This window comes from Vicugna pacos, chromosome 11 (genome assembly GCF_048564905.1).
Source record: "Vicugna pacos chromosome 11, VicPac4, whole genome shotgun sequence".
NCBI classification, from domain to species: Eukaryota; Metazoa; Chordata; class Mammalia; order Artiodactyla; family Camelidae; genus Vicugna; species Vicugna pacos.
In genome coordinates, this window is record NC_132997.1 from 38384424 (window position 1) to 38411030 (window position 26607).

The 26607-nt window shown below is 45.9% G+C and overlaps 1 protein-coding gene across 2 annotated transcripts in view; it reads left to right on the top strand.

Moving 5' to 3' along the window:
* The window catches only part of ARHGAP22 (Rho GTPase activating protein 22), a 143575-nt gene that overhangs the window by 30307 nt on the left and 86661 nt on the right, over window positions 1-26607 (top strand). For both annotated transcript variants that reach the window (XM_072971156.1, XM_072971157.1), the window contains exon 3: window positions 23030-23117. In XM_072971156.1, coding sequence (XP_072827257.1) covers window positions 23030-23117 — 88 coding nt within the window. The remainder of the gene's footprint in view (window positions 1-23029; window positions 23118-26607) is intronic.

The window sequence follows — 26607 nt, forward strand, 5'->3', positions numbered from 1 at the left end:
GAGCTCAAAACAGGAGGACTGATTGAAAGTCAGTTTAAAAAGCAATTAGATCCCAGATCTCCCAAACCACCTGATGCAAACCCATGACTGCCCTGCCCCAACTTGGATGTTAACACCGGAGTTCATTCTGGAAAGGATACAAAAGAAGCACTTCCATCTGAGGACATTGGCCCTGTTATATGGGGGGCGGAGTCGGGGGGGGGTGGTTACTGATACAGGAAAATGTGGGGCAAGAGAATAACCATGTCCCAGGTCTCAGATGAGTCCCTGGGATGCGCCCTGACAAATGTGGGTCCTTGGCTTTGAGCAGGAAAGAATTCAAGAGTGAGCCACAGTTGAGTAAAAGTAGCTTTATTCAGAGAGATACATACTCCATAGCCAGAGTGGGGCCGTCTCACTCAGAAGGGAGAGTGGCCACAATGTGTGGGGATTGTTTGTTTTTATGGGCCCAGTTTTTTCATATGCTAACAAGTGGGAGGATCATTCCAACTACTTTGGGAAAGGGGCTGAGATTCCCAGGAATTGGCCCACCTCCTGCATTTTGACCATTTATGGTTAGACTCGGAATTGTCATGGCGCCTGTGGGCGTGTCATTTATCATGCTAATATATTACAATGAGTGTCTAATGAAGCTCAAGATCTGCTGAAAGTCAAATCTCCCGCCATCTTGGGCCTCGAGGTCTACTGGGAGTTGGATCTCCACCATCTTGGTGCTGCTTGCTGGGTCATTCCTTGAATGGCTGTTCCCTGCCCCCTGCGCTCCTGTCTCAGTACCACACTGGAGCAGGAGGGTAAGATGGAGATTGACATCCAGACCTGTTACTTCAGTAGCCCTACCAGTCTTCATCCCACACTTGGCTCCCAGACCCCAGCAGTCAGGAATAACCCTCAGGAAGGAAATGAGGAATTTTTGCTGGAGAATCTGACAGGCCAAGAAGAAAAACAGTGAACAGCAGGGCCCCCTCCATGAAACAGGCCAGGCAGATCTCTCTCGCTGTTGGCCTGCTGTGTAAACATTCCCTGCCTCCCCTCATACAATTTCCAGTCAGCTGCTTAGAGAACCATAGCAAATAGGGGTAAGGCACTTTGAGTCACTAGACATTCATGGAAAGAATCTCAAATGAAGGACAGACAAAAACATAGGAAATCTTTTAAAAAGCAAGGTGGAAGCAACACAAACTATACGGGAGGAGGGAAACTTTTGTTTAAAACTATTTTTATCGATCTCAGAGAGAGGCTATAACAATCAAGTCAGACCACAAACCAGCTCCCAAAATTCAGAAATAAGTATCAGAAATAAAAACTCAAAGGAGAAGTTGGATGGAAAACTTAACATCATCTCGCAGAAAGAATAGCAGAGAGAAAAAGAGGAGAGATAGCCCAGCATCTGAGAAGAAATCCTAGAAAGAGAGAAGAAAGGAATCCTTAGGAAAAAAATATCCAATTCAATTCAATTCAATTTCCCAGAATCGGCGTATAAACAGTGACTACCTTCTGATATAAGCAAAGTTACCGTGGAGGTTCAGGAAGCCACACTGGGGGCAGGGGTGTTAAATAACCTTCCATGCTGGGAATTCCGCCAATAATGCCTAGAATTTTAAATCAAGATATAGTGATATAAGCATATTATTTAGAAATAGGAGAGAAAAAAAATCTTACCTAAAAGAGTTAAAAATAGTGACGAAGATTTGGGTAATGGTAGAAAGGGAAGAAATTGCTGCCTCACAACAGCAATTTGATTCTTTAAACTATGTTTAGGAATAACTTTAAGAAAAAATGTGAAATAAAACTGGAATCATTTATTTTTGGAATTTTCAGAGTATGACTATTATAAATAAAAGCTGTAGGGGAAGGCTTTGAGGGCGGGGCATGGACAGGGAGGTGGTGATCAGAAAACCTGAGATTTATCTGTGTCAGTCTGTCGGAACCAGCCGACAATCGATCAGGTCCAGAAACCTGTGCTGCAGGACTGAGAAAAGGAAAGACGTAACAAAGAGACAGCAAGACAAGACAAGTTGGGGTTGAGAGGGTCTCACTCTAGCCCGCAAGACGCTAGGTCAAGAGTGGACGCCGAGTTTATTTCAGGTGGTTCTTTTATATGATTTTAACCCATTAGCTCATACATTCCTGCACGTAGGCAATAAAGCCTAACCTCGTGAGACTCGTATACATTCAACTCAGGTGATACATTCAACTCAGGTGATTGTTCTCTAAAAGGATCACTGATTTGTGTGCCAATTGTATCTCTCCCTCCGAAGGTCTTTTGTGACTTAATAGCTCAAAGATGTTTCCTCAGGCATTAGCGCACCTGGTGCATTCTTTAGTAAAAGGGGTGGCGGGACAGAGATTGTTCTAACTCAATTGACCTTTGAGCCGGGCGCCCCGCACTGTGGGAGTTTAGGCCCATCCTTTGTGCTCGGCAGCCTCAATCTCAGAGCCTGGCGCCCTGCACTTTGGGGTTTTACGCCCAAGTTTTGTGCTCGGCAGCCCTCCGTCACGAGCGGCTCCCCGCATCAGTCGGTCCTTCATATCCACAGGTTCCACATCCATGAATTCAATCAACCAGGATTGAAAATATTAGGAAAAAAATTTTACAGGAAGTTCCAAAAATCAAAATTTGAATTTGCTGCATTCTCTTTCCATAGCATTTGCATTGTACTTACAACTATTTACAAAGCATTGACACCGTATTAGGTATTATAAGTCATCTGGAGATGATTTAACGTATAGAGGAGGATGTGCATAGTTTATATACAAATACTATGCCACTTCATATAAGGGACTTGAGCATCCTCGGATTTTGGTATCTGAGGTGGTTGGACAGGGGAAGTCCTGGAACCATTCCCCCACGATTACCTTGGGATGGCTGTATTCTAATTTCTCACAGCGAAATTATATTCATTTAAGCCCATATTTTCAAATACTTTTAATTTAAACAAGAAAATAAAAACAAATCAGAAAAGGAATGTGACAGGGACACCGCCCTCTAGAGTTCTCTTCAGGTCACCAGAAAGGGGAGCAGACGAGGGGTCAAAGGAAGGGTTCCCTCTTCCAGACAAAGCCACCAGCTCAGCCAGCCTCTGCAGAGCTGGCCCTGGCACATTGGAGGGACTCAGAAGGTGAAATTTGGGGGCCCGTGTGTCTAGCAGCTCACGCCAAGGAGGAACCCAGAGTCTCTGAAGCATAAGTGTGAGGGTCATTGTATGGGCAGGAACCCAAACTGCATGTAGTACCAGGAGCTGGATGTGGAGGGCTTGGGTACCACATCCAGAAGCTGGGTCCTTATTCTGTTGGTGGTGTTGAGGGGCTGTGAGGTTTGGGGGCCCAGACCTGACCTTCAGAGCTCTGAGGGGCAAGTCCACAAGCGTGCAGGCAGGGTTGGGAGGGGGCCAGGCTGGAGGCAGGAAGATCATCCAGATGGGGCTATTGTCCTAACATCCCGTGTGGCCTAGAAAACCACCATGTGCTGGAACTCAGGTCTGGGAGCCTTGGAAGCAGCAGAGGAGAAAGCGTGGGAGGTGACGCCTGTGTCCTCCGGTGGCAGAGCCTCGGATCCATGGCCGTGTGACTGATGCAGCTGTAGGTTCTAGCCGAGGCGATTTCAACATCACTTTGAGAGAAGGCTGGGTTCCGTTTGTTTTTGTTTTCCAGGAGAATAAGTAATGGGAGGCTCGGCAGTGGGAGAGAAGATTGATTTAAAGTTTGATTTAATTTAGAGTAAAAGCTTGGAATTGGGAGGAGGAGAGACAAGATGGATGGGAAAGAGGCTGCACTTCTAGGAGTGAACATTAATATTGGGCAATCAGAAACCAGCCATCTTTAGGAAAGGGGACGCCTCAGGGGAGGAAAGAGAGGCTGTCTGACCCCAGAGCTTGAAGGTCACAGGGAATGTTCCAGCATGCCGCCGATCACCCCTTTCCTCCGGCCTCTGGGTACCAAACTAGCACATCAAAGACAAAACGGTGCTGTCGTGAGCTGGCCCCTCGGGTCCCTGCTCCTGAGGAAGGTGCCTGGATTGTCTCCATTTTCCGGATGAGGGAACTGAGGGGCTGGCTCAGGCCTGGGTGAATGGGAACGTTACCAAAGAGCCTGAAGTCTGACAAAAGTGCAGGGAGCCTAGGAAGCAGCTTGATGTCTGCCTGCGGAAACTCCCAGCTTTGACTGTGTAAGAGTCTACCCACCAGGGCCTTTATCTCGGCACTATCTGCGGGCGTAATTAAGATGCTGTCAGGCTGGTGGGAGCCAGTCTGTGCTCGCAGCAAGTCGCAGAGCAGCCCTTGCATCAGACGCTCTTTCACATCTAGACCTCATAAATTCAACTCAGCTGGAGCTGATTCAGCCAACGCTAAGTGAGCATCCTTCATTAGCTGTAAACTCCTACTCAGACCACCCTAGAGGTCATTATTATTATCGTTGTTGTTTGTTGTTGTTATCTTTGTTGCCACTGCTACTGTTATTGTATAATGCTTCCTTAGTTTCATGTCTGTTGTCCATTCTAGTCTGTAAACTACATCCAGTGAATTTACAAGGCTGGGGGCGGGGACGGCCAAGATGGAAAACAGCACTGAGATTCATAATCATCTTGACAGGCTGCTTTCATGGGAAATTGTTAAGATAAAATATAAAGTTCTCCCTTTGGTTCAAAAAAAATCATTTGATGTCATGGAAAGGAGAGACCTGAATTTAAGAATAGGTCGAAAGGAGGCAAAGTTCAGTGTTTTAATGAGTTGAAAGCTCAGTATAGACTAATAGTGAGATGTGGTTGCCGGAAAAGCTACTGGGGACAGTGGGTTGTGTTGAGCTGCACGGAAATTGGAACCAGGGAGGGAAGCCCCTGAGCTCTGCGTGGTCAGGCCAGGTCAGAGCATAATAGTCCCCTCAAGGCACTGCAGTTTTATCTGGGCAGGAACAGGGCAGCCAGGATGGTGAGAGATCTGAACTCCTGCCTGTATAAAGAACAAAACAGAATAAATCATCTGGAGAAATGAAATCTTGGAAAAGGCACTAGGTTGGGCACTGCATCCTTATGTGAACAAGACTCTGTTTATGCTGCGAGCCTCCAGAAGCCATGCCAGGACACACGGAACTGCATGGAGTCTACCATGCCACTCATATATGAAGAACGCTTTGTTCCAGTGGAGCGGTCTGCTAGGCAAGGGTGAGCTCCAGTCCCTGGTGCTGGGCGAGCCAAGGTCAGACCATCCCTTGACTTAGCGGCTTGGACCTGGAGTCTATCGTTTGGTAGGAAGCTGGCCAGAGATGATCTCCAAATGCCCTTTCAATTCTCAAAGCCAGGGGGTTCCGTGGAGACCTTAGAAAGCAAGGAGGAATGGAGGAACAATAACAGGAGTCAGCCAAGCCACAGAGGTTTTCAGAAGTTCCATCCTGGATGAGTAACAGAGGAGGTGGGAGAAACAGGTGAGCTCTGGGGATCTGGCCAGAGCAGGGGAGTTTCCCAGAATTCCTGCTGTCGGTGCCACTCCTGGCTATTGGTTGCCATTTAATGCAGAGCACCTGACAAAGATCTTCGCGGAGACGCAGCGGGAAGCAAGAGAGTTGATGGGTACAGACCTTGGTGCGGTTGGGTCTTTGCAGCCAGTGTCTCCACTAGTCACATTTAGCTTGTTGAACTGGCCGCAGACTTCCTGAGAAGTCCGGGAGAGCTTGACTTCACTCTTCCTTTGTACTTCCCACCTGCACATCTCTGCCCACAGAACAAGTGCTTCATTACCTCCCTGGCTGCCCCCATAGATCTTGGCACAGCTAATTCCAGTCGATCTAGCTGTGCTCAGAAGGAACATGTGTGAGTGTGAGGGGAAGGCATCGAAGCACCGCATGAGCCCCTCTCTGCTCGGGCCTCAGGATCGCTCAGTAGCTGTTGAGTAAACACCCTCCCCAGGACGTCAGAAATCACCCTGAGCTAATTGGGACCTGATATTAATGTTGCCATTAATGCTACAGAAAAAAAATTAAACAATAAATATTTTCTTGTTTTAAATGTCCTTGGGGATAACTTCAAATGCTGCTTTTGTGAAGAATTACTTAGTGGAGCCTTATTTAAGAAAAAAGAATCCTCATTTATTTATGTTCAGATATCAGAAGGTGTGGCTTTTTCGTGAGGGGTGCTTTATATTTTTGTAGCTATTTGAGAAATATAACTCCCCACGACTAACAGATCAAAATGAAAATTCTAGCCAAATGATCATTTAAAATCAAACAGAAATATATTTGGTAAATTCCAAATTGGCAACAGCAGCCAGCTCCATTTTTAAACTATTTTTAAACTTTGTGGTTAAAACAACTTTTTCCCTGCACCTGACATGTCAAGGAAAAACAGAGAATAGAAGTAACCATCTAAAAATATGTGTTTTCAAGCTTACCTTTCACCATCCAGCAGCAGTTCTTCTGTTGTCCCTGAAATAACAATGCAGACATTACCTTACGCGTACCTACAGCTCATCAGTATGTGGCAAGATTTTGCCACTGTTGTAGGGAAGGAAAACCCAGCTTCTAAGGAGACTGATGCCACGCTCAGGAGTATATAAATCACACTGGGCGAGTGTCCTGGTTGCCCGCGAGTTATTTTGCACTCCCAGTGTCACTGCCTACAAAACGGATCTTCACCTTCTGAAAACGACTCACGTGTTTCCTTCCATGTGGCTGCCTGTTTGTGTAAATGTAATAAGCCTCCCTCAGGGTCTGCTCACTTAAGTCAGCACAGATATTAGCTTACAGTAGCTAAATGTCTTCTACTTAAAAGAGATCAATCCTTTGGCTTTCAATTGAACCCAGTTAATTTACAGTAATAGCTGGAAGACTGATGGGTAAATTACGCGTTTTGTCAATTACTAGGCAAAAAAATGAACCGAATGATGTTGAGGCAGCATGGAAAACACATCTCATTCATTGTTTAGATGAACATAACTTACTTTTAATTATATTTGGGGGCTTCTAGCTCCTTTGTACATCGGTTAAAGACTGAGTTACCGTTCATCAGCAAAAAGGAGGTGATTTGGAGGGGCTGCTGTGGGACTGCTGTCTTGCCTGGTCCGCTGAGGTCTGTGGGTGGGTTTCCTGAATGAACTGTAGCCTTTGCAGAGGATTGGGGTGGGGGGTGCCTTACTCGGCAGAAAGTGGCACATGCCCCTTAGAAGCAGGTGGCTCAGCAGGTCAGCCTGGTAGAGGAGACCTTTGAAACATACCGTGCTTCTCAGACTAACCTGCTATCAAGTAAACAGCGTAGTGGCCCCACTCCCAGATCACGTGTACCCCAGAGCATAGCACTGGTTGCAGGCTGCAAGAGCAAGAAGACAGAACCAGACGACTTCCAGTCAAGAAGGGGCCCCTCCCACCCAAGATGAGCCGGCATGAACATGTCCCAGTGGTGTGTATCCTGAGCAGAAGCAAACTGCCAAGGAGTGTGCTCCAAGGCTCGGGGCAGCCTGAGCGAGCAGGGTCAGCCTCTGGGACAGCCTGTTCATCATGGGGGGAGAAGGCTGGACTCTGTGCAGCCTCAGAAGTGGGGGAGGGACCACCACACGCTGTGGTTCAGTGCTGCAGACCCTGGGCTGTGGACAAGCTGTGTCCTCCTGGGCTCCGCACAGTGTGGGGCAGGGGCCAGGCAGTGCTGACCATCAAAGGCTCCCAGTTCTGAAGCAGAGGCTTCTCCAAACCTGCCACGTGGAGTCTGAAGAGCTGAGGGCAGAGTTCGCACCTTGTGGGGCAGAAATCGACACCAACATCTGCCTGAGTCTTGAGTTGGAGAACGTACTGGAAAGAAGTGTCTGGCCAGTGAAGACCCACGCTCCTCTAGGAAGCTCAGAACACGTGCTCTCTCAGGGCTGGTTCCCTTCTGAATGCAACAGCCCTCGACTACAGTGACCAATGCAGCCTTGCCCTGCTCAGTGCTTTGACCATGAGAGTTTGGCAGATCCCGCTGGCCCGTGCCCGCTAAGGCTGTATCCCAGGCAGAGGGGCCTGCCCTCTCTTTGCTTTTCCCTCCCAACATCCAATCAGAGGAGCAAGAGAATAATCATTATGAGTTAAACGGCTTTTCCTGTGCAGAAATCTGATGTTTAAATAATATTATGATTTTTAAAACTTTTTTATTGGACCAGGTAAGCTGTTCGGAACAAAATTATCTAACATGTATTTGCTCAAAATAATATCTAATTCGTTAAAATAAACAATGCTAAATGTTCCTGCAATCTCAGCACCTAAACAAAAATAAAAGTTGACCTCCTGCTGGGGCAAGGCCACTGTGGAGCAGATGGAAGCTTCATCTGTTTCTGTGGCTTCACATGGCAAGGGAGGGAGGAGAGAAGGCTGGGGGTCACAGGCAGTTGCTAAAGGACCTGGACTGGAAATGGATGACATCACTTCTGCCCAGTCCTAGTGGCCTGAGCCCTGTCACCACTAGAGGGTTCAGGATGTAAGCATGTAAGCATTCTGGTCCCCTGGTCCCATGTGTTGCTTCCCTTGAGTGCCTGGAAAGCTACTTGGCACCCCAGCGCTGGGCCCGTCACAGGGACACAGTGAGGCTAGGACGCTAAATTTAGTTGAGTGCTGGCTTCGTACAGACACTATCCATGTGGCATCACATCTCGTAATCATGAACATGATCACAGGCATGGGAAAGCCCACAGAGATGACAAGGCTTGAGGGGTGACCGTGTTGGGACCCCTTGCCTGGGTAGAGCCTGAGATTTCGCTGTGCTAAGACCATGGGCACCACCTCAACCCCCCGGCCTCTGCAAGGCTCAGGAATCCAGTGAAATGAGGCCACCTGAAAGAATGGCTCCAAGAATCACTCAAGGAGAGTCAGGAGAGTCAAGGTCAGGGTCCAAGAGTGGTGCAGAACCAACCACAGGGAAAACTGTGGCTCCTGGAGGGAGACCCACTCACCCTACAAAGGGCGTTCCCTCCGGGGATGGGAGAGGCATTAACCTTGAGGCTGGAGGGTTGCTGAGGCTCTGCCCTGACCCGTCTTAGAGCCTCCAGTCTGCCCCAGGCTCACCTCTGATCCCAGCTGGACTTTTGTGGGCTCAGGCCCCAGGCTGGGCAGCCCTCCAGGTGAGGGCTTCAGGGCTTGTGGCCATCTGGAGGGGTGTGGGAAGGTGCAGGGAGCTGGTGCGCAGACCCCAAAGCCCCTGCTTTCTGCAGAGCACAGTGCTGTCCCTCCAACACTCAGCCCCGAAAGGGACACCTCACTGGCTGAAAGATGCTCCAGGGACACCCAGTGTAGCCCGAGACACAGGGGTGAAGCAGGGCGTGGAGACACGTGGAGCACACCAAGTGTATTTGGAGTGCGCAGGAGGCAATCGGTTGGGAGAAGCTTCAGGACGAAGTCCTGAGCAAATAATGAGGCGAGACAAGTAACTCATCTCAACCTCTTAGGGAGGGAAAGTACCCCAATCAAGAAGCCATTTGTCTCCAACTTTTGGGTTGCCTTTTTTAATATCTGCATTTGGGCAGTAATGGACCATGGTTACCGGCTTGTACGATAAGGAAGGAGGATGTTTCCCTGCTTGGCACTGAACTTCATTCTGAGCTGCGTTATTTAATATTTGGAGTGATTCAGTTCCTGGTTGGGTGTCAGAGGCTAAAGCTTTTTAAGATTGATCTGAGGCCACAGTCAGAATCATAGGAGATAAAGAACCCAGAGTGATTCCTTTTTAAAATGTGTCTGCAATTTTCCAAGATGCTGCCGGTGGAAAATCTTATCATGCCACTTGCTCAGAAGCATTTCAGAAGTTGGTTCTTCAGACGGTCTCCCTTTAGACAAGGTGAAAAATGAAGACTTCCCAGACAGCCTGCCTTTGATCAAGTTGGAGAGAGATCTGGATTAGAGCGTGAAGATTACAGAACTCTAGTGTAGCCCAAAACCCAGACCGGGGCGGGGGGTGGAAAGCGCAGACACGCCAGGTCCTGCAGGAGGTCCCCACAGGATTGTCGCCACAAACTGTGAAGGGAGAACCCTGTCCTTCACCACTCTGGGGCTCCGGAACCTACATCACACCTAATTTTGTGGCACAAGTCATGGTATTATTGGGGGATGGGGTTGTTCCTAGAGACAATCCAAATTCACAGAAATAGTGGCCAAAGTGCTTTTAAAATTACAACTATGACAAGTTCTTGCATTTATTCAGCCTTTAGCGTTTACAAAGCTCTAGCTTAGGCAGCCCCGTGAGGAACAATGATCAGAGGTTCATGTCCTCATTTTTACGGGTAAGAAAACCAGGCCTCAGCCCTGGAGCTGCTTGAATTACACATTAAGTGGCAGTGTTGCAACAATTACAACCCCCTGTAATTATTTTTAAATGTCTATATAGATTCCAACTCCTGCTAAGATGGGTATAAGCAGACTCTATTCCTTGGCTATGTCATAACTCGCAAATCACAATGATAGCATTTAACTCTTGCCAGCACTGAACCCGATCGCTGTTGAGGCATCGGCTCGTGGAGGCCTCAAAACACATCACATTTGGGGTGGGAAATGGCAGCTTGCCCCGTCACGCAGGCATTGGAGGCCCAGTCTGAGCCCATGCACTGGCCGTAAACTCTCACTAGTGACACCTCCACCATGCTGCCTTCCTGGGTGTCGGCTACAGTCTGGCTCCATTCCAGGCCTTCTGTTCACTCTGTCCCATTTGGTTCCTGAACAGAGAGGGAAACTGAGGCTGGGAGAAGGGAATTTGTCCAACTACTTGCTGTCAGTAAGCAGTGATGTCAGGATGAAACCAGATCTTTCTAAAGGTTGCACCTATGAGGTTTCCATGACTATTCCACATCATCTCAGATTTAGAATGTTTGTTAGTTTATTTATTTTATATATATATATATATATGTTTTTTTTTTTTTGATGGAGGTACCAGGGGTTGAACCAAGGACATTGTGCACGCTAGGCACACACTCTACCACTGAGCTATACAATGCCCCTGTCAGATTTAGAATGTAATGGATGCTTATCTTTTCACGACTTGGGTAAGTTCTAGGCATGGGACATCTGAACAGAGACAGGTGAACGGCAATCTTTGTCACCATTGCTGCTGTTACATGTCTCAGTCATTCCCCTGGACCGAGCAGAGGCCTCCGGACCATGGGGTGCTCTGCGAGCTGTTCCCAGGAGAGATCATACTTTGCCAAACAAGCCATGGCAGCCTCCTGGTATGGGCCGGGGCTTGTGCGCTCCTGTCAGACAACTTGGAGAGTAACTGTCACCAGGTTTGAGTCCAAGGGACGTGGAGAGGCCCGCCACTCCCGCTGTTTGCAGAAGGGAGGAGAGGAGAGGTCGCTCTCCTTTGCCTGGGGATGACAGATGGACCTCCGGGCCACAGAAGAGCTGAGCAGGCCAGCCTGGCCCTTGACACGTGCAGTTGGGGAGGGCTCAGCCAGGGAGTGACAGTGGCAAGAGGGCAGCAGCCCGTTACTCAGGCATGGGCTGTGCCCCGTGAATTATCTCTTGTGCTTTTTTTTTCCTTTTGTACTTTTAAATTAGATTTTCTTATTTTGATGCAAGCATTATCGGCCAAAACATGAAAGCTGCTTCACCACTCCCCCCACTCCCTCCCCAAGTGTGAGCTTTCTGTGCCATTTCTGATTACTTACACGTTGCTCCTGGATTCTTGAGAGACGGCAGTAACAGACATGGAGATGGGAAAGTACTGTATTATTTTTCTAGCACTTCTTTTTTTTTTTAATTTAACAGTTAATCTCAGAAGCTTTTTCCATTTACCTTGTTCTGATATGGCTGTACTAGAAATTATTTAACCACTCCCCCGTTGATGGACAAGTAAGTTATTTACACTTTTTCTGGTAGAGAAATTTTTACAAAAGGCATCATTATACATATCTCTTTGTATGTTTGTTTTTCCTTGGAATAAATGCTCAGAATTCAATACTAGGTTAAAGTATATTTCATTTTCAAATTATTTTAGACATTGCCAGATTGCTTTCGAAAAGGCTTTATCAAATTACTGTCCCATCAAAAATGTCTGAGAATGCCCATTTCTCTTGCTTTCCCCGATATTAGATATTGGTAGTCACTTTATTTTATTATTTTTTGTTGATGTATAGTTGATTTGCAATATTGTATTAGTTCCAGATGTACAGCGTAGTGATTCGGTTAGTTTTTTTGTAGATTATATTCTGTTCTAGGTTATTACAAGATATTGAATAGAATTCCCTTTGCTATATAGTAAATCCTTGTTGCTTATCTGTTTTATGTATAGTAGCTTGTATCTGTTAATCCCAAACTCCTAATTTGTCCCTTCCCCCAGTAGTCATTTTAAACTAAGACTCTTATGACATGTTTACCCACTATTTGTACTTCTTCCATTAATTTCTTGTTAATACCCTTAACCCATTATTCTACTAGATTCTTTGTCTTTTATTTTAATAATACATTTTACTTAACCCAACATATCCAGAAAATATCATTTCAGTATGCTAGGAATATAAAATTATTCATGAGCTATTTTACATTCTTTTTTTTTTATACTGAGTCTTCAGATTCTCCTTACATTGAGCATCCCTCAATTTGGACACTAAGTTTTCATCAGAAAAACTCAGTCTTTATTGCGATTTCCTGAAGTTTACATTTGAAGAAGATTCACATACCCACTTTGTTCTAGATTTTTTTTTTCATAAATTTCTTTCTTTTGGGGGAGAGTGGGAGAAGATAATTAGGTTTATTTATTTTTGTTTATTAATTTTTTAATGGAGGTACTGGGGATTGAACCCAGGACCTCGTGCCTGCTAGGCACACACTCTGCCACTGAGCTATACCCTCCCCCTCCCTGTAACATTGTTCTAAATATACTGTGGGAGGCAGAAGAATGGCTCCCCAAAGATGTCCCTGTCCCTGGAACCTGCCAATGTTATGTTACATGGCAAGCAGGAGTTAAGGTTGAAGATGAGATCAAGGTTACTAATCAGCTGACCTTCACATAAAGAAATTATCCTGGATTACTCAAGTGGGCCCCAATGTGATCACAAGGGTCCTTGATAGTGGAAAAGAGAAGCAGGAGAGAAGGGCAGAGTCCAACAGCAGTTTCAAGATGCAATGCTGCTTTGAAGATGGAGCAAGGGGTCAAGAGCAGAAGAATGCAGGCAGCCTCTAAAAGCTGCAAAAAGAAAGCAAACAGCCTCCCCTGAAGCCTCCAGAAGGAACACAGCCTTCCCCACCCTTGGTTGTAGCCCAGTGAGGCCCATTTCAGACTTCTGATCTCTAGAACTATATAAAAATAAGTTATTGTTGTTTTAAGTCACAAATTTGTGGTGCTCTGTCACGAAACGGATACACATACTTAAAACTTTTCCAATAACTGAATCAAGTATCAGTTTTTCATAACAGCTTTATTAAAATATAATTGTCATCAATAAACTGCACATATTTAACCGTGCAATTAGATAAATTATAATACATGTGTATAGCGGGGTGGAGGGCATGGCTCAAGTGGTAGAGCGCATGCTTAGCACGAACGAGGTCATGGGTTCAATCCCCAGTACCGCCTCTAAAAAAATTAATAAACGTAATTACCTCCTCCCCCAAAACAAAAAAGAATTTAAAAATAATAGAATAATAAATTTTTTTAAAGGATTTTTAAAAAATAATAATAATACATGTGTATACCTGTGAAACCATCACCACAATCAAGATAACAAACATTATCTGTTACCCCCACAAAGTTCCCTTGTATCCTTTTGTAACCCCTACCCCCCTCTTATGCCTCTCCTGACCCCTGACCCCAAGCAACCACTAATGTGCTTGGTATACATTTTCGGGGATTTTAGGGAAACAGAATAATACAGTATATATATCTGGCTTCTTTCACTCATTATAATTATTTAGAGATTCACCCATGTTGTAGCATGCATTTTTATTCATTTTTATTGCTGAGTAGTATTCCATCGCATGACTGTGCCACAGTTTATCCATTTATTGCCCCCAAAACTAGCCTCTGTAACCTGATAGCCGAATTGAGGCTCGGAGGCAGAGTTTTGGGAGAATTGGAAAAGAACAGCTTCATTGCTTTGCCAGGCAGAGGAAGTCACAGCGGGCTAATGCCTTAAATACTGTGAGCTGTTCTTGGGCTAAGGATCCTCGGGTTTTATAGAAAAATGGAAATGGGAGGGTGATAACAATCAGGTTGAGAGCAAGGGCTACATTCCTTTCATTTTGGCAAGAACTTGCTGTTGAGGAATTTAGGAGGGTCTGCTCATTTTCTTGAGGTTATCGGTCCATGACCCTCTTGCAAGACCTCTAGGGTAAAAGGATAAGTTTTTCCAAGAAAAGAATGCAAGGCAGTGGGGGAGCATGTTACTCATAAGATCAGTTTAGCTAGAAGTACAGGCCTGAACAACCCAGTAGCCATCTCGTTAGTTTTCTGCTCTTTCACATTCACATTCACTTGTTGATGGCCATTTGGGTTGTGTCCAGTTTGGGGATATTAATAATGAAGCTGCTATGAGCATTCCTGTAGAATCTCTGTCTGGACAAGGATTGGCTGGATCGCACCCTAGGTGTATGTTTAGCTGTTTAAGCGACTGCTGAACTGTTTTCCAGCGTTGTACCATTTTACATTCCCACCAGCAGTGTAGGGGAGTTCTAGGTCCTCCACTCTCACATCAAACCTTGGTACAGTCAGTCTTTTACATTTTATTTACTCTAATATGTAGTGATATCACGTTGTGGTTTTAACGTGTGTTTCCCTAACTTCTGATGATGTGGAGGATCTTTTCATGAGCTTATTTGCCATTCCTACATCATCTGTCATAAAGTATCTGTTCAAATCTTTTACCTATTTTTTAAATTGGGTTGCTTGTTTCCCCATTATTAAATTTTGAGAGTGCTTTGTATATTGAGGGTACAAGTCCTTTACCAGATATATGATTTTCAGGTATTTTCTTCCATTATGTTACTCATATTTTCATTCTCTTAATCATATCTTTCAAAGAGCAGGGGGTTTTTATTCAAATGGGTCAAATTATCAATTAGTTCTGCTATAAATCGTGCTTCTGATGTTGTATGAAAGAAATCTTTGCCTAGTCCAAAGTCATAAAGGGTTCCTACCAGAAGTTTCAGTCTTAGATTTTACAGTTAGGTATATGATTTATTTGGGGTATATTTTTCTATGTGATGTGAGGCATGGATCAAAGTTCACCTTACACAAGAGTATAAAATTGTTCCACCACCATTTCCTGAAAATACTAGCCTACTGTCCGTCCTCCACTGAATTGCCTCTGTACCTTTGTCAAAAATCAGTTTTGTTTGTTTGTTTGTTTCTGAATTTTCTAGTCTATTTCATTAACCTCTTTGTCTATCTTCATGCCAATATCACAATGTTTTGATTACTGTAATTTTATAAGTCTTGAAATACAGAAGTATTAGATCTCCGACTTTGTTATTCTATTTCACACTTGTCTGGCTGTTTTAGGTCCTTTATGTTTCTATATGAATTTTGGAATCAGCTGGTCAGTTTCTACAAAACACCTACTGGAGTTTGAATTGGGATTCCTTTGACTCTTTGAGCCAATTTGGGGAAGAATTGAAATCTTAACAGTAATAAATGTTCTGGTCAATGAACACAGTGTATCTCCCCGTTTAGTTATACCTTCTTTCAGTTCTCCCAGCAATGACTTATAGTTTTCAGTGCACAGATCTTGAAAATTTCTTGTTATATTTATCCCTACGTATTTCATGTTTGGGGTATGATTAAAATGGTTTTGAATTTCAATTTCCAATTGTTCATTGCTAATATATAGAGACATGATTTAATTTTGTGCATTTGTCTTGTACACTGCCACCCTGCCAAACTCATTTATTAATTCTAGCAGCTTTTTTTTTATAAGGTTTCATCAAATTTTCTACATAGACAGTTATGTTGTCTGTAGAAACAATTTCACTTCTTCCTTTCCAATCTGGACAACTTTTTTTTTCTTTTTCTCGCCTTATAACAGCAGCTAGGACTCCAGTACAATGTTTAATAGAAGTGATAAGAGTAAATATCATGGTGTTGTTCCTGGTCTTAGGGGAAAAGCTTTTAGTGTGATACTAGCTTTTTGTTTTTCAGAGATACTTTTTTATCAGATTGAGGAAGTTCTTTTTTAGCCCTAGTTTGGTGGCAGTTTTTATCAGGAATGGATGTTGAATTTTGTCAACTGCTTTTTTTTTTTCTTTACATCTATTGAGATGAACTTTTCTCTTTTCTGGTTTATAAATATAGTGAATTGATTGATTGATTGATTTTGGATTGCATTCTTGGGATAAACTCCAGTTGGTAATCAAGAATTTTCCTTTTTATATATTGTTGAATTTAATTTGCTAAAATTTTGCTTAGAAGTTTTGCAATTGTGTTCCTGAGTAATATTGGTCTGTAGTGTCCTTTTCTTATAATGTCTTTGGCTGGTTTTATATCAGAGTTTTGGCCTCATGAAATGGACTGGAAACTATACCTATTTTCAGCTTTTAGAAGGAGTTTGTGTAGTATTGTGTTATTTTTTCCTTATATTTGGTAGAATTCACCACTGAAGTCATCTGCGTTTGGAGTTTTCTTTATGGAAAAGTTTTTATCTACAAGTACCATTTCTTTATCAGATACAGGGCTATTTAGCCAGTTCTTCTTGACTGAACATCAGTAGTTTGTGTCTTTTTTTAATCCACTTCATCTAAATTGCCAGATTTATTAGCATAATGTTTTTCTTAACATTACTTTATTATCCTTTTAAAATCTGAAGAATCTATAGTGAAGTCATGTCTCTCATTCCTGATATTGGCAATTTATCTTCTCTCTTTTTCCTGATTAGTCTGGCTGGAGCCTGATCAGTGGTACTGATCTTCTCAAAGAACTAGCTTTTAGTTTCATTGACATTATTCTTTGTTTTCCATTTTATTTATAGCCACTCCATCTTTATTTTTTTCTTCCTTTTTCATTGAATTTAATTTGCTCTTCTATGTGTAATTTCTTAAGATGGTAGCTGAGGTCAATGATTGAGGCCTTTCTTCTTTTCTGATATCAGCATTTAGTGCTGTAATTTACCCCTCAACTACTCCTTTAGAGGCATGTAACAAAGTTTTATATGTTGTGTTTGCATTTCTATCCAGTTTGAAGTACTTTCTAATTTTCCTTTTTTAAATTTTTTTCTTTGATGTATGGGTTATTCAGAAATGCATTAATTAGTTTCCAAATGTTTGGGAATTTTCCAGAAATTTTTCTCTTATTGATGTCTAGCTTAATTCCACTGTGGTCAGAGAAGATACATGGTGTTTGAATTCTTTTCCTTTTATTAGGACTTGTTTATGGCCATCTTAGTACAAGTTTCATGGGCATTTGAAAAGAACATACATTCTCCTGTTGAGGAAAGCAACAATTAGGTCAAATTGGTTGATAGTGTTTTTTTCAGGTCATCCAAATTCTTACTGATTTTTTTCATCTACTTGTTCTATCAATTATTGATAAACAGACATTGAAAATTTTTACTGTAGTCATCTATTTTCTGTTTCTCCATTACTCTTCATTCCTTTGGGTAGACCCTTTTTTCCATCTACTATCATTCTACTATCATTTTCCTTCAGCCGGATTGCCTTTAACAGTTCTTGTAGTATGAGTCTGATAATGATGCATTATTTCATACTTGTTTTGTATATCTTAAAAGGTCTTCATGTAGCCTTTATTTCTGAGGGATACTTTCACTGGATTCAGAATGGTAGGTTGACAGATTTTTCTTTCAATGCTTTTAAAGATGTTGTTCCACTGATTTCTCATCTGCATTGTTTCTGATAAGAAATCTGCTGTCATCTCCACCTTTGCTCCTCCGTACATATTGTATCATTTCCCTCTGACTGCTTATAAGAGTTTCTTTTTGTGATTAAGTTTGAGCCATTTGATTATGAAATACCTTCATAGACTTTTCTTTATGTTTCTTGTGTTTGGGGCTCATTGGACTTCTTGGACCTGTGAGTTTATATGGTTCATAAATTTGGGAAAGTTTCAGCTATTATTTCTTCAAATATTTTTCAGTTCACCCCTCCTTTTTCAGAGACTCCAGTTACATATATATTCTGTTGCTTGAAGTAGTCCCACATCTCACTGATGCTCTGTCCATTCCTTTTAAATTTCTTTTCTCTTTGTTTCATTTTGGGTAGTTTCTATTGCTATGTTTTCAAGGTTTGATTTGAGTCTTTTTTTTTTTTTTTTACATTTTACATTGAGGGAGTCACCTTGGGTCATCCTCTGACCTCACCCAGACTTTCAGATGTCTGTAGTCTCACCTAACATCTTGACTGTCATTGCATAAGAGACCCCAAGCTAGAAACACTCAGCCACTACAAAATTCCTAACCTACAGAAATTCTGTAAGAGAATAAGTGTTTATTATTGTTTTAAGCTACCGTGTTTGGGAGTAATTTGCTTTGTAGCAATAGATAACTAATAATATTCAGAATCTGATATAGGAAGCTTTCTGAATTCATCTTCTCCAGCCCCTAAGTTCCACAGTAGCGCAGTACAGTACCACATCCTAGGGTTCCTCATTGCTGGATTTAGACAAACGAGAGGGAGCAAGGCTCACTATGCTGTTTCCCCTCCACCTGCAGTGTTCCTGGAGTTTGCATGTAATATGTTGTAGAAATGATGGATTTTGAATAAACCTTCTAATTTGACACGAATATATGAAATATACTCTCTCCCAAAGGCCCTTCTGCTGGGTGTGCCTTACTCATTTCCCAGAGGTGGCTCTCTGAGAGAAGGAATTTCTGGAGCTTGTGTCTGGGGACTCCACCAGCTACCCACGGACCTTATCAAACTGATACACTTACAAAGGTTGGGGAGGGAGCTATGGTGAGACAGCAGCAGGCCTGGAGTAGGGCCTTGTTGCATGCAGACAGAATGGGACATCCTTTGACCATTACTTACACTAATGGACTGCATTGGTGTAGAGCTAGAAATGAGTGGAGGCAGTGGCAGAAGTCAGTATTCTCAGGAGGAACTTGGATGCACCTAGGCTCAGACACATGGGAAAGGGGAGAGGGGATTAACCTTTGTTGAAAGTATTACCAAGTCCAACCTCATACTGCTTGCCTCCCAGACCAATAAATCCAGGGATGAGTATTTGGGGGTAAGGCATAATGACTATTCAGAACGCCAGCAGACCGAGAAGATGGTGGATTACTGTCCCAAAGAACCATCTCGCCTGAGTTAGAATTCAGGCTTCTTTTATACTAAAAGGGGAAGGAGTAAAGTCAAACATTTCCTGGTTCTGGTCAGCCTCTGGAGGGGATGTGTTAATTTCTTCCTTCCTGCAGGCATTTTCACAGTGGGCCTGGTCAGGATGTTTCCTGTGAGCTAAGCAAAGGTATTTTAGCTTAATGCTCATTACCTGGGAGGCAGGGTTCCCAGTGATGGGCCATTATGTATAATTTAAGCTTATGGGTAACATCCCTTTAATAATTACCTGGTAGCAAAAGCAATAGAATACAAAGGTGAAAGTAAAAGAAACAGATCCAATATGGAGTCAGATTTGTTCTTCCCTGTTACAGAAGCTGTCATGTGACTGGCGTTTGCACCCTCTCTTTCTGCACCCAGGTGCCCACCTGTGCAGTTCTAGGTGCAAACAGTGTATCTGGTCCCTTCCCAGGCACTGCAGGAAGGAGGCCAGCTGACCCCCATCCAAAGTGCTGATGCTCAGGGACACCTTGGTCCCCTCTTGTCTGGGGCACTGTCTGAGGGGCTGGAGGCAGGTCCTCCTTGTCCTTGGGAACTGTGTGCATCCAGGGTAGAGCAGCTCAACCAAAACCTGGCTCTCCAAGGCCAGCAGGAAAATATCAAATCATTCAACAGCCTCGTAATGTAGATACCGTTAGCCTTGCTTTGCACACGAGGGATCTGATGTGCTGAGTAAACTTAGGGAAAAGGCACCTTCCTTTGGCTGCTTCCTCTAAGCGCCACTAGACAGTGGTTCTCAAAGTGTATTCCCAAGGGCCAGCAGCATCAGAAAGCTGATTAGAAATCCAGATTCTCCTCCTTTCTCTGGAGCTGTAGAATCAGGAACCCCAGGGCTGGGTCTACCAGGGCTATGCTTACCAGTCCGTTGTTAAACACTTCCATTATTCAAAATTAAATCACACAGATCTACTATTAAATAAATTATATTAAAAACAAAGATAATCAGTCTTCAAAATGTATCACCCCCTTCTGATACATTTTGACTTCATTTAATATTACTTGTGCCTGAGAGCCTGTTGACCCCTGTCGTATCTGTGTGGCAGGAGCCCTGCAGTGTATTTCTTCCCAGGGTCATACTCACTGATGACATGAAATCATCCATTGGGGGAGGAGTATTTATATCACAGAAGTTGGCAAACACTAAATCAGGTTGCCTGATTTTTTTCAGAGAGCCTATTGTTAAACGTTTACCGCAACACCATCAGATCTGGCGCTCTGTGTTTTAACAAGCTCTGGGGTGACTCTGACACCTGCTCAAGGCTGAGATCTACCCAGCGTGTTTCAGCTGGATGCTTCGTACTGACTCCTTATGTGTCTTTCATGACAGCCTTCACAAACGTCATACTGGAAACAGGAAAGCAGACTCCCTCTGCTCTCCTGCTTCCCCTCCCCTCCCCTTCTGTTCCCTGCTCCCAGCCCTCCACCCACAAGTGACTGAACAAGATGCTGAGCTCAGAGCTGTGGGGTTAATCAGCGGCAGGAGGCAGGAGGGATCTGGGCAACCGAAAGCCAGTTCTGAGGGCCCCCTGCAGTGATGGGGCCACCCTGGGAATCACCCGAGTGAGCGGTGGGTCCCAAAGTCACAGCCTGGCTCTCCAGGGCAGCTTCTGGTCCACAAAGTCAGCCAGCAGCCTCTGTCACAAATGTGGGAGGGGAAGTGCTCCAGCTTCAGGCACACCCAGGTGCACATCCCAGCTCACCCCTGCCAGCAGTGGGACAGGGGCTGGTTACTTCACCTCTCCAACCTCTCCATCTGCTCATCCAGGCAAATAGGAGTAGTGGTACCCACCCCTGTGGGAACTCTAGAAAGATTAAATCCAATAGTTTAGACAAAGAGCCAGGAATATAGTACAAGCTCTCTAAGCAGGAGCTATTACTGCTTTTCCATTTAGCTGGAATACAAAGTAATGTTAGTGGCAATATTGTTATTCCCATTTTATGGATGACAGATATTGAGGCACAGAGAGAAAAAAGCAAAGTGCTCAGGATTACACCCAAACGGTTACTGAAATAGCAAACACCATCCCATTAGCCAGTGATGGACCTCGTCCACACCCTCTAATGAGCACGTTTCCCCATCCTTGGGCTATGGTCCTGATTTATTCCCACCAGCTCCAGATTCCCTAGAAAGAAACTGTTAATTTAGTTATAATGATTACCATCTGGTTCTCTGGTTTATTGCTGTAATTTCTCTACAGCAAGCATCCGTGGGTGAAGACACCATTCTGCCTTTACGTTACTTAAATGAGAAAAAGCATCTCCCTCTGTCTGTGCACCACCAGACTCCAGCAGCCACGTGGAGGCTCCAGTTACCTTTAAAGCCAGGAACTGCTGGGAAAAGATGGGAGTGGAAAGATGAGTGCCCTGTGAACACACATAAGGGTAGGGGACTGAAGGCGACGACGTGGATAAAGCAGATGATCACGCCAGTCACTTGGGCAAGTGCAGGTGCAGGGGTGCCATTCCCCCACCCGGCGTGGAGCCCTGACACACAGTAATAGCTAGGATTTATTTAGCAAATACATGGCTTTCATTGTGTGCCAGGTACTGCTCTGAGGACTTTCCAAGTACTGATTTTCATTTCACGTTCACAACAGCCCCACAAAGGACTATCATTATTTCTACTTCACAGATAAGGAAATTGGGAGGTTGCACAGAGAGATTAAGCAATTTGCCTGAGGTCACACAGCCAGTAAGTAGCTGAGCCAGGATCAGAACCCCGGCAGTTAGACTGTAGGGATGGAGTTTCCCATGGAAAGAACCCAAAATGTCTAGTTGGAGTTGAACGCAGTCCGAGTTGAACAGATCTGAACGTGAACAAAAGGCCTTGGTGGAGATCAGTCACTCTGCATAGATAAAGGGGACAAAGGAGGCCCTGCCTAACCTGGTTGGGGGTTGGGGAGGATGAGTCAAAATGGTTATGACAGCACCTTGTCTAGAGCAGGACTTCCTGAACAGGAATCTGGTGTCTCAATGCCACTGAGAAGTGGGAATTGCTATCTCGTTGTACAGATATGGAAACTGGAGTTCAGAGAGGTTAAGTGGTTGCCTGAGGTCACACAGCCTGGAAGTGCAGGGCTGGGACTCAAACCCACCCAACCCATCCCTATACTTCCTGCTCTTATCCTGCATCTTTCAGCCTGCAGATTTCAGCATTAGAGAACAAGGTGGGATCCACTGGGACCCACCCCTTGTAAGGTACACACATGAGTACACCAGGCTTATGGCACCATCTGTCCTGGGTCCCTTCTGCATGGTAGCTGATTCCCATGGAACAGGTAGAGAAATGAAATGTCACCCAGCCTGGAGGGGGCAGAACTGGGCTCACGCAGATCTGTGTGTTCTTTCCCCCATGTCACCTCCTGAGAAGCCTTTCTCTCCCTGACCCTCTACTGCCTAAAACTCCTGCCCCATAAAGCCTACAAAGGGGCGCACTGGGACAGGGGCCCCCGGGATGATGGAAACTTCCTCCCTGCTCCTGACTTGGTCTTCTGCGCCCAGGGGAGTGATGACCCCAGGTGGTCTCCCATGGGCAGAGCTCCTCCGAGGGTGGGTACTGCAGGCAGTGTTGTCCCACGCCAGCGGGGACCCCATGCAGGGCCTTCTCTGTGCCCAGTGCCGGCCATGGTGAGGAAGTCTGTGCTCCTCGGGGCACCCAACCCGCCCTGCCGGAGCCTGGAGGGCGGGGCCTGGAGGGCGGAGCCTCTGACCCTGTGGCCCCACCCTCTGCTCTCCAGGAGCCCTGACCGCAGAAGCCCTTCCCCAGCCTTCTCATGACCTCTGTGTTTGTGTTTGTTTCTCTATTTAGGGATTTATTTCTCTGCAAGGGACCCAGGTGACCGAACTTCTTCCTGGCCCCGAGGACCCAGGAAAGCACCTTTTTGAGATCAGCCCAGGTAGGTCTGACACTTCAGCTCTGTGCTGGGGCCCCTGGTGGCCCCGGTGGAGGTGTCACTGCCCCTCTGGCTTGGGAAGGGCCATCTTCACAGCACTCCTCCCAGCACTGTCACCAAACACAATTCAGAAAATGTGGGCCAAATCTAGAGGATACTGCAAATTTGGGGGAAAATTGGAAAATCTAATCAATCACCTGGGTAATTAGCTTTTGGTGAGAGGAAAATATGGATTGTCAAATTCACAGTAAACACAAGAAAAGAAACCAATCAGTGGGGACACCTTGTGGTGACGGTCCAAACACAGTATCTGGGTCATATGCAAATAAATCCAGGGGGAACCGCTAGCAGAGATTCAGAGCCATAAAATAAGCTCTATCATGAATCCCAAAACAGAGCATTGCAATGTGATGAGAAGAAGGGAAATAATTTAACTCAGAGAACCGCTATCATGTTAGCGGTTACAAAACAATTTTTTTTAAGTTCTCAGTTTTAAAATGTAATTCTTATTGAACTAAGTAAATGTGTCTTGCAGATGAGTCTGTCTGTTTAAAGAGGGGTCGGCTTCTGCAGTGAGGTGGTGTCTTTCTTAGCTTGACCTCCCCCAGATGCAGAGCCTCAGACAGGGAGGGGATCCAGGGTTGATTTCCAAAGCGCCTGGGGAAGGGAGCAGGAAGGGGGGACGGCCAGCAGGGTGCGCTCGTGAGCTGGCGCTGCTGCGGGCACCGGGGCTCAGTTCCAGTGGGCACTCCTCCGGGAACAGACTCAGAGATGTCTCACGCAGGGAGTGAGGAGGCAGGGGGTTTATCCACCAACTCCCACCGGCCATGAACTGAGAGCTGCTCCCTGGGGAGCTGACTTTGGCATGTCTGGTCTGGCCTGCCGTGCGCGCGGCCGAGCTCCCTGCATTCAGAGGCCTGCAGGTAGAGCTGCAGGTGCTTGAGGAGAGAGGCCGCTAGCGTGGATGGGAACAGCGAGTGCCCGGGGGTCAGGGCAAGGCACCAAGAACGTCGCCTACAGGCAGCTAGTCCTCACATCCTGTCACATGCTGTCTGAATTTAGACTTCCTTCTGGGAAGTGGTGGCTGTGGACTGAGTGTGCGAGGGCCTCACTGGGGTCCGTGGGCCATTAAGGTTACAGTCTCGGAGCAACACGGCCACTCAACCACGCTGCAGGCTGTACACCGTCGGGTGGATCAGCCCGGGCACAGGCCAGCATACTGTGGCCCAGTGGGAACAGAAGTGAGCAAATCCATGCCTGGGGCAGGGCACGTTCTCTGTTGCTCTGTCCATCCTGGAAATTCCAGGAGGCACAGGCTGCGGGTGAAGTGGAGGGAGACCCTCCCAACTGCATGCCCTGTATGCAAAATTCAAGTACCCGTGGTCTCATTTGGGCCCTTCATCTCCTGCGAGAATCTTTGTGCTAAAAGTGCACATTAGGAGGTGGTAACCAAGGGATCCCAGGTGATGGAGTGGAAAATAGAGGTTTGGTTAATTATGGAACAGGAGTAAAGGCTTCTGCCAAGGAGGGAGAGAAGAAACAAAGGAGAGCAGTGAGGTAGACAGGGCCCTGCCACGTGGGGGAGGGGGAGCCGGACATGTGGAAGGAGGGGCTGGGGAAGGGGCCAGGGTCTGGGTCTGGGTCTGGGAATCAGGGAGGAGTGAGGTGAGGCTGGAAGGGAAAGGTGGAGGCCAACACGTGCGTGCCAGCCATCAACTCAGAAAGGCACTGAGCATGTGGCCCTAGGACCAAACTGGAATGGTCGCCAGTGCGCATGCTCTTTATCTGGGTCAGAGGTACTTCGGGGATTTCTTAGACTCTGGGGGGAAAATGATCCATTTGCCACGGAAGGTAACATGTTCACAGGTTCCAGGGATCAGGACGCGGCCATCCTTGTGGGGCCATTATTCTGTTACCACAATACTCAAAATATCCCTCTAAGGTAAAGGGTAACTTTCATGCCTACTTTATAAAAAACGACAGTGGGGGGTTAGAAAGGATAGGTGACTTGCTCAAGGATACAAAGCTGGGTGGCAGTAGGGCGTTCTGACTTCCAAAGCCACACACAGGGTAAGCCACCCTCCAACACAGGTACCCTGTACAAGTCTGGCATCTTTCCTACCTGGGCCCGGGAAGTCTAGGCATGCAGTTACAGGAGGGATGGCTCCCCGCACCTCTTTATCCCAAGCACAGCAGTGGTCTGTCCAAGCACCAAATGTGTGCAGAGTCCAAGCCCTGCCCATCTCTGCCCTCTTGACTTTGAACATGCAGCTACTCCTGAAGGCTCAGGGGCAGGGGTGGAAGGCAACTGTGAGATCACTCAGGGAAAGTGGGGCAGGTGGTGGGCAGTGAGGGGGTCCCAGGCAGCCTTTGCGGAGCATTGACGGGGAAAGGCTCAATCATCTCCATCGGACACATCTTCCTGGCCAGGGAAAGCCAGGCCAGGGTGCAAGTCTGCTATACCCAGTACCCCAGAGGGAGGAACACTTGACAACTCTTGGACATGGAATAGAAACTCAAAAATCCTAACGCATGAGATCAGTTACATGAATTTTGAGTCATAGTTCTGTCTGTGCTCTTTAACAGTTTTTAAAAAATCACAAAGTTTCATCAAGATATAATTTAAATAAATCTGAGGGGAAATTATACAGTGAATGCCATCTAGTGGAGAGACGTGCCAATTCCCTGACAGGCCAGGCGTGGCCTCCCGCCCGCCCCCAACCATCTCAGCCAGGCCCACCTGTGATTCTTGGTGACCTCTGAACGTCACTAAGCAGTGGCTTGAGCCAGCCCTAGCCCCAGGGCCCCGCTCTCCACCAGCACGCTCAGGCTGGCTCCCGGGTCGGGCCTGAAGGAGCCAGGCCCCAGAAGGGGCTGGGATTCAGGGATTCCCTCCCACCTGGGCCTCTTCTCCAGCCGGCCAGCTGCCTGGCAAACCCCGCCTCCTCCCAGCCCGTTGAAAGCCGTCTGCCCCTTGCAGACTTGATCCTCTTGGCCTGCCAGACAGTCACTGCTTGGCGCTGCAGGCATCTGGCCACAGGCCAAGCTTTGGCCTTCCTCCGAGTCTGCAGGGATGGGGTAAGGAGTGGACAGGCCTGCTTTGGTGCTCTGGGCAAAACGTTGCTAAACCCACAAGATGCTCGTGTTTGGCGGGTGAGTTTAGATAATCCAAAAAGCAGTGTAACTCGTCGCTAACATCCCTCTCCCGGTATTAACGTGATGCTACCCCAGGGAGGCAAGTCCACTGACTACACGGATTCAAAGAGGAGCCCTGAGTCTTTCTGGCGAGAAACTGCTAGTCTTTCATGGCTCCTCCATTGCTGGGCGTGTTTTTCCAACGTCCCCGATGGCAGGTGGCAGAAACCAGCTCTGGCAAAGGAGGAAATGGCCAGAGGCTATGGGGCCACACCGAATCCACCCACAGGAACCTGGAAGGGGCAGACGGCAGGGCTGCTCAGGGCTCCCAGAGCCAGGAACAGAGAGGGGTGGGTGT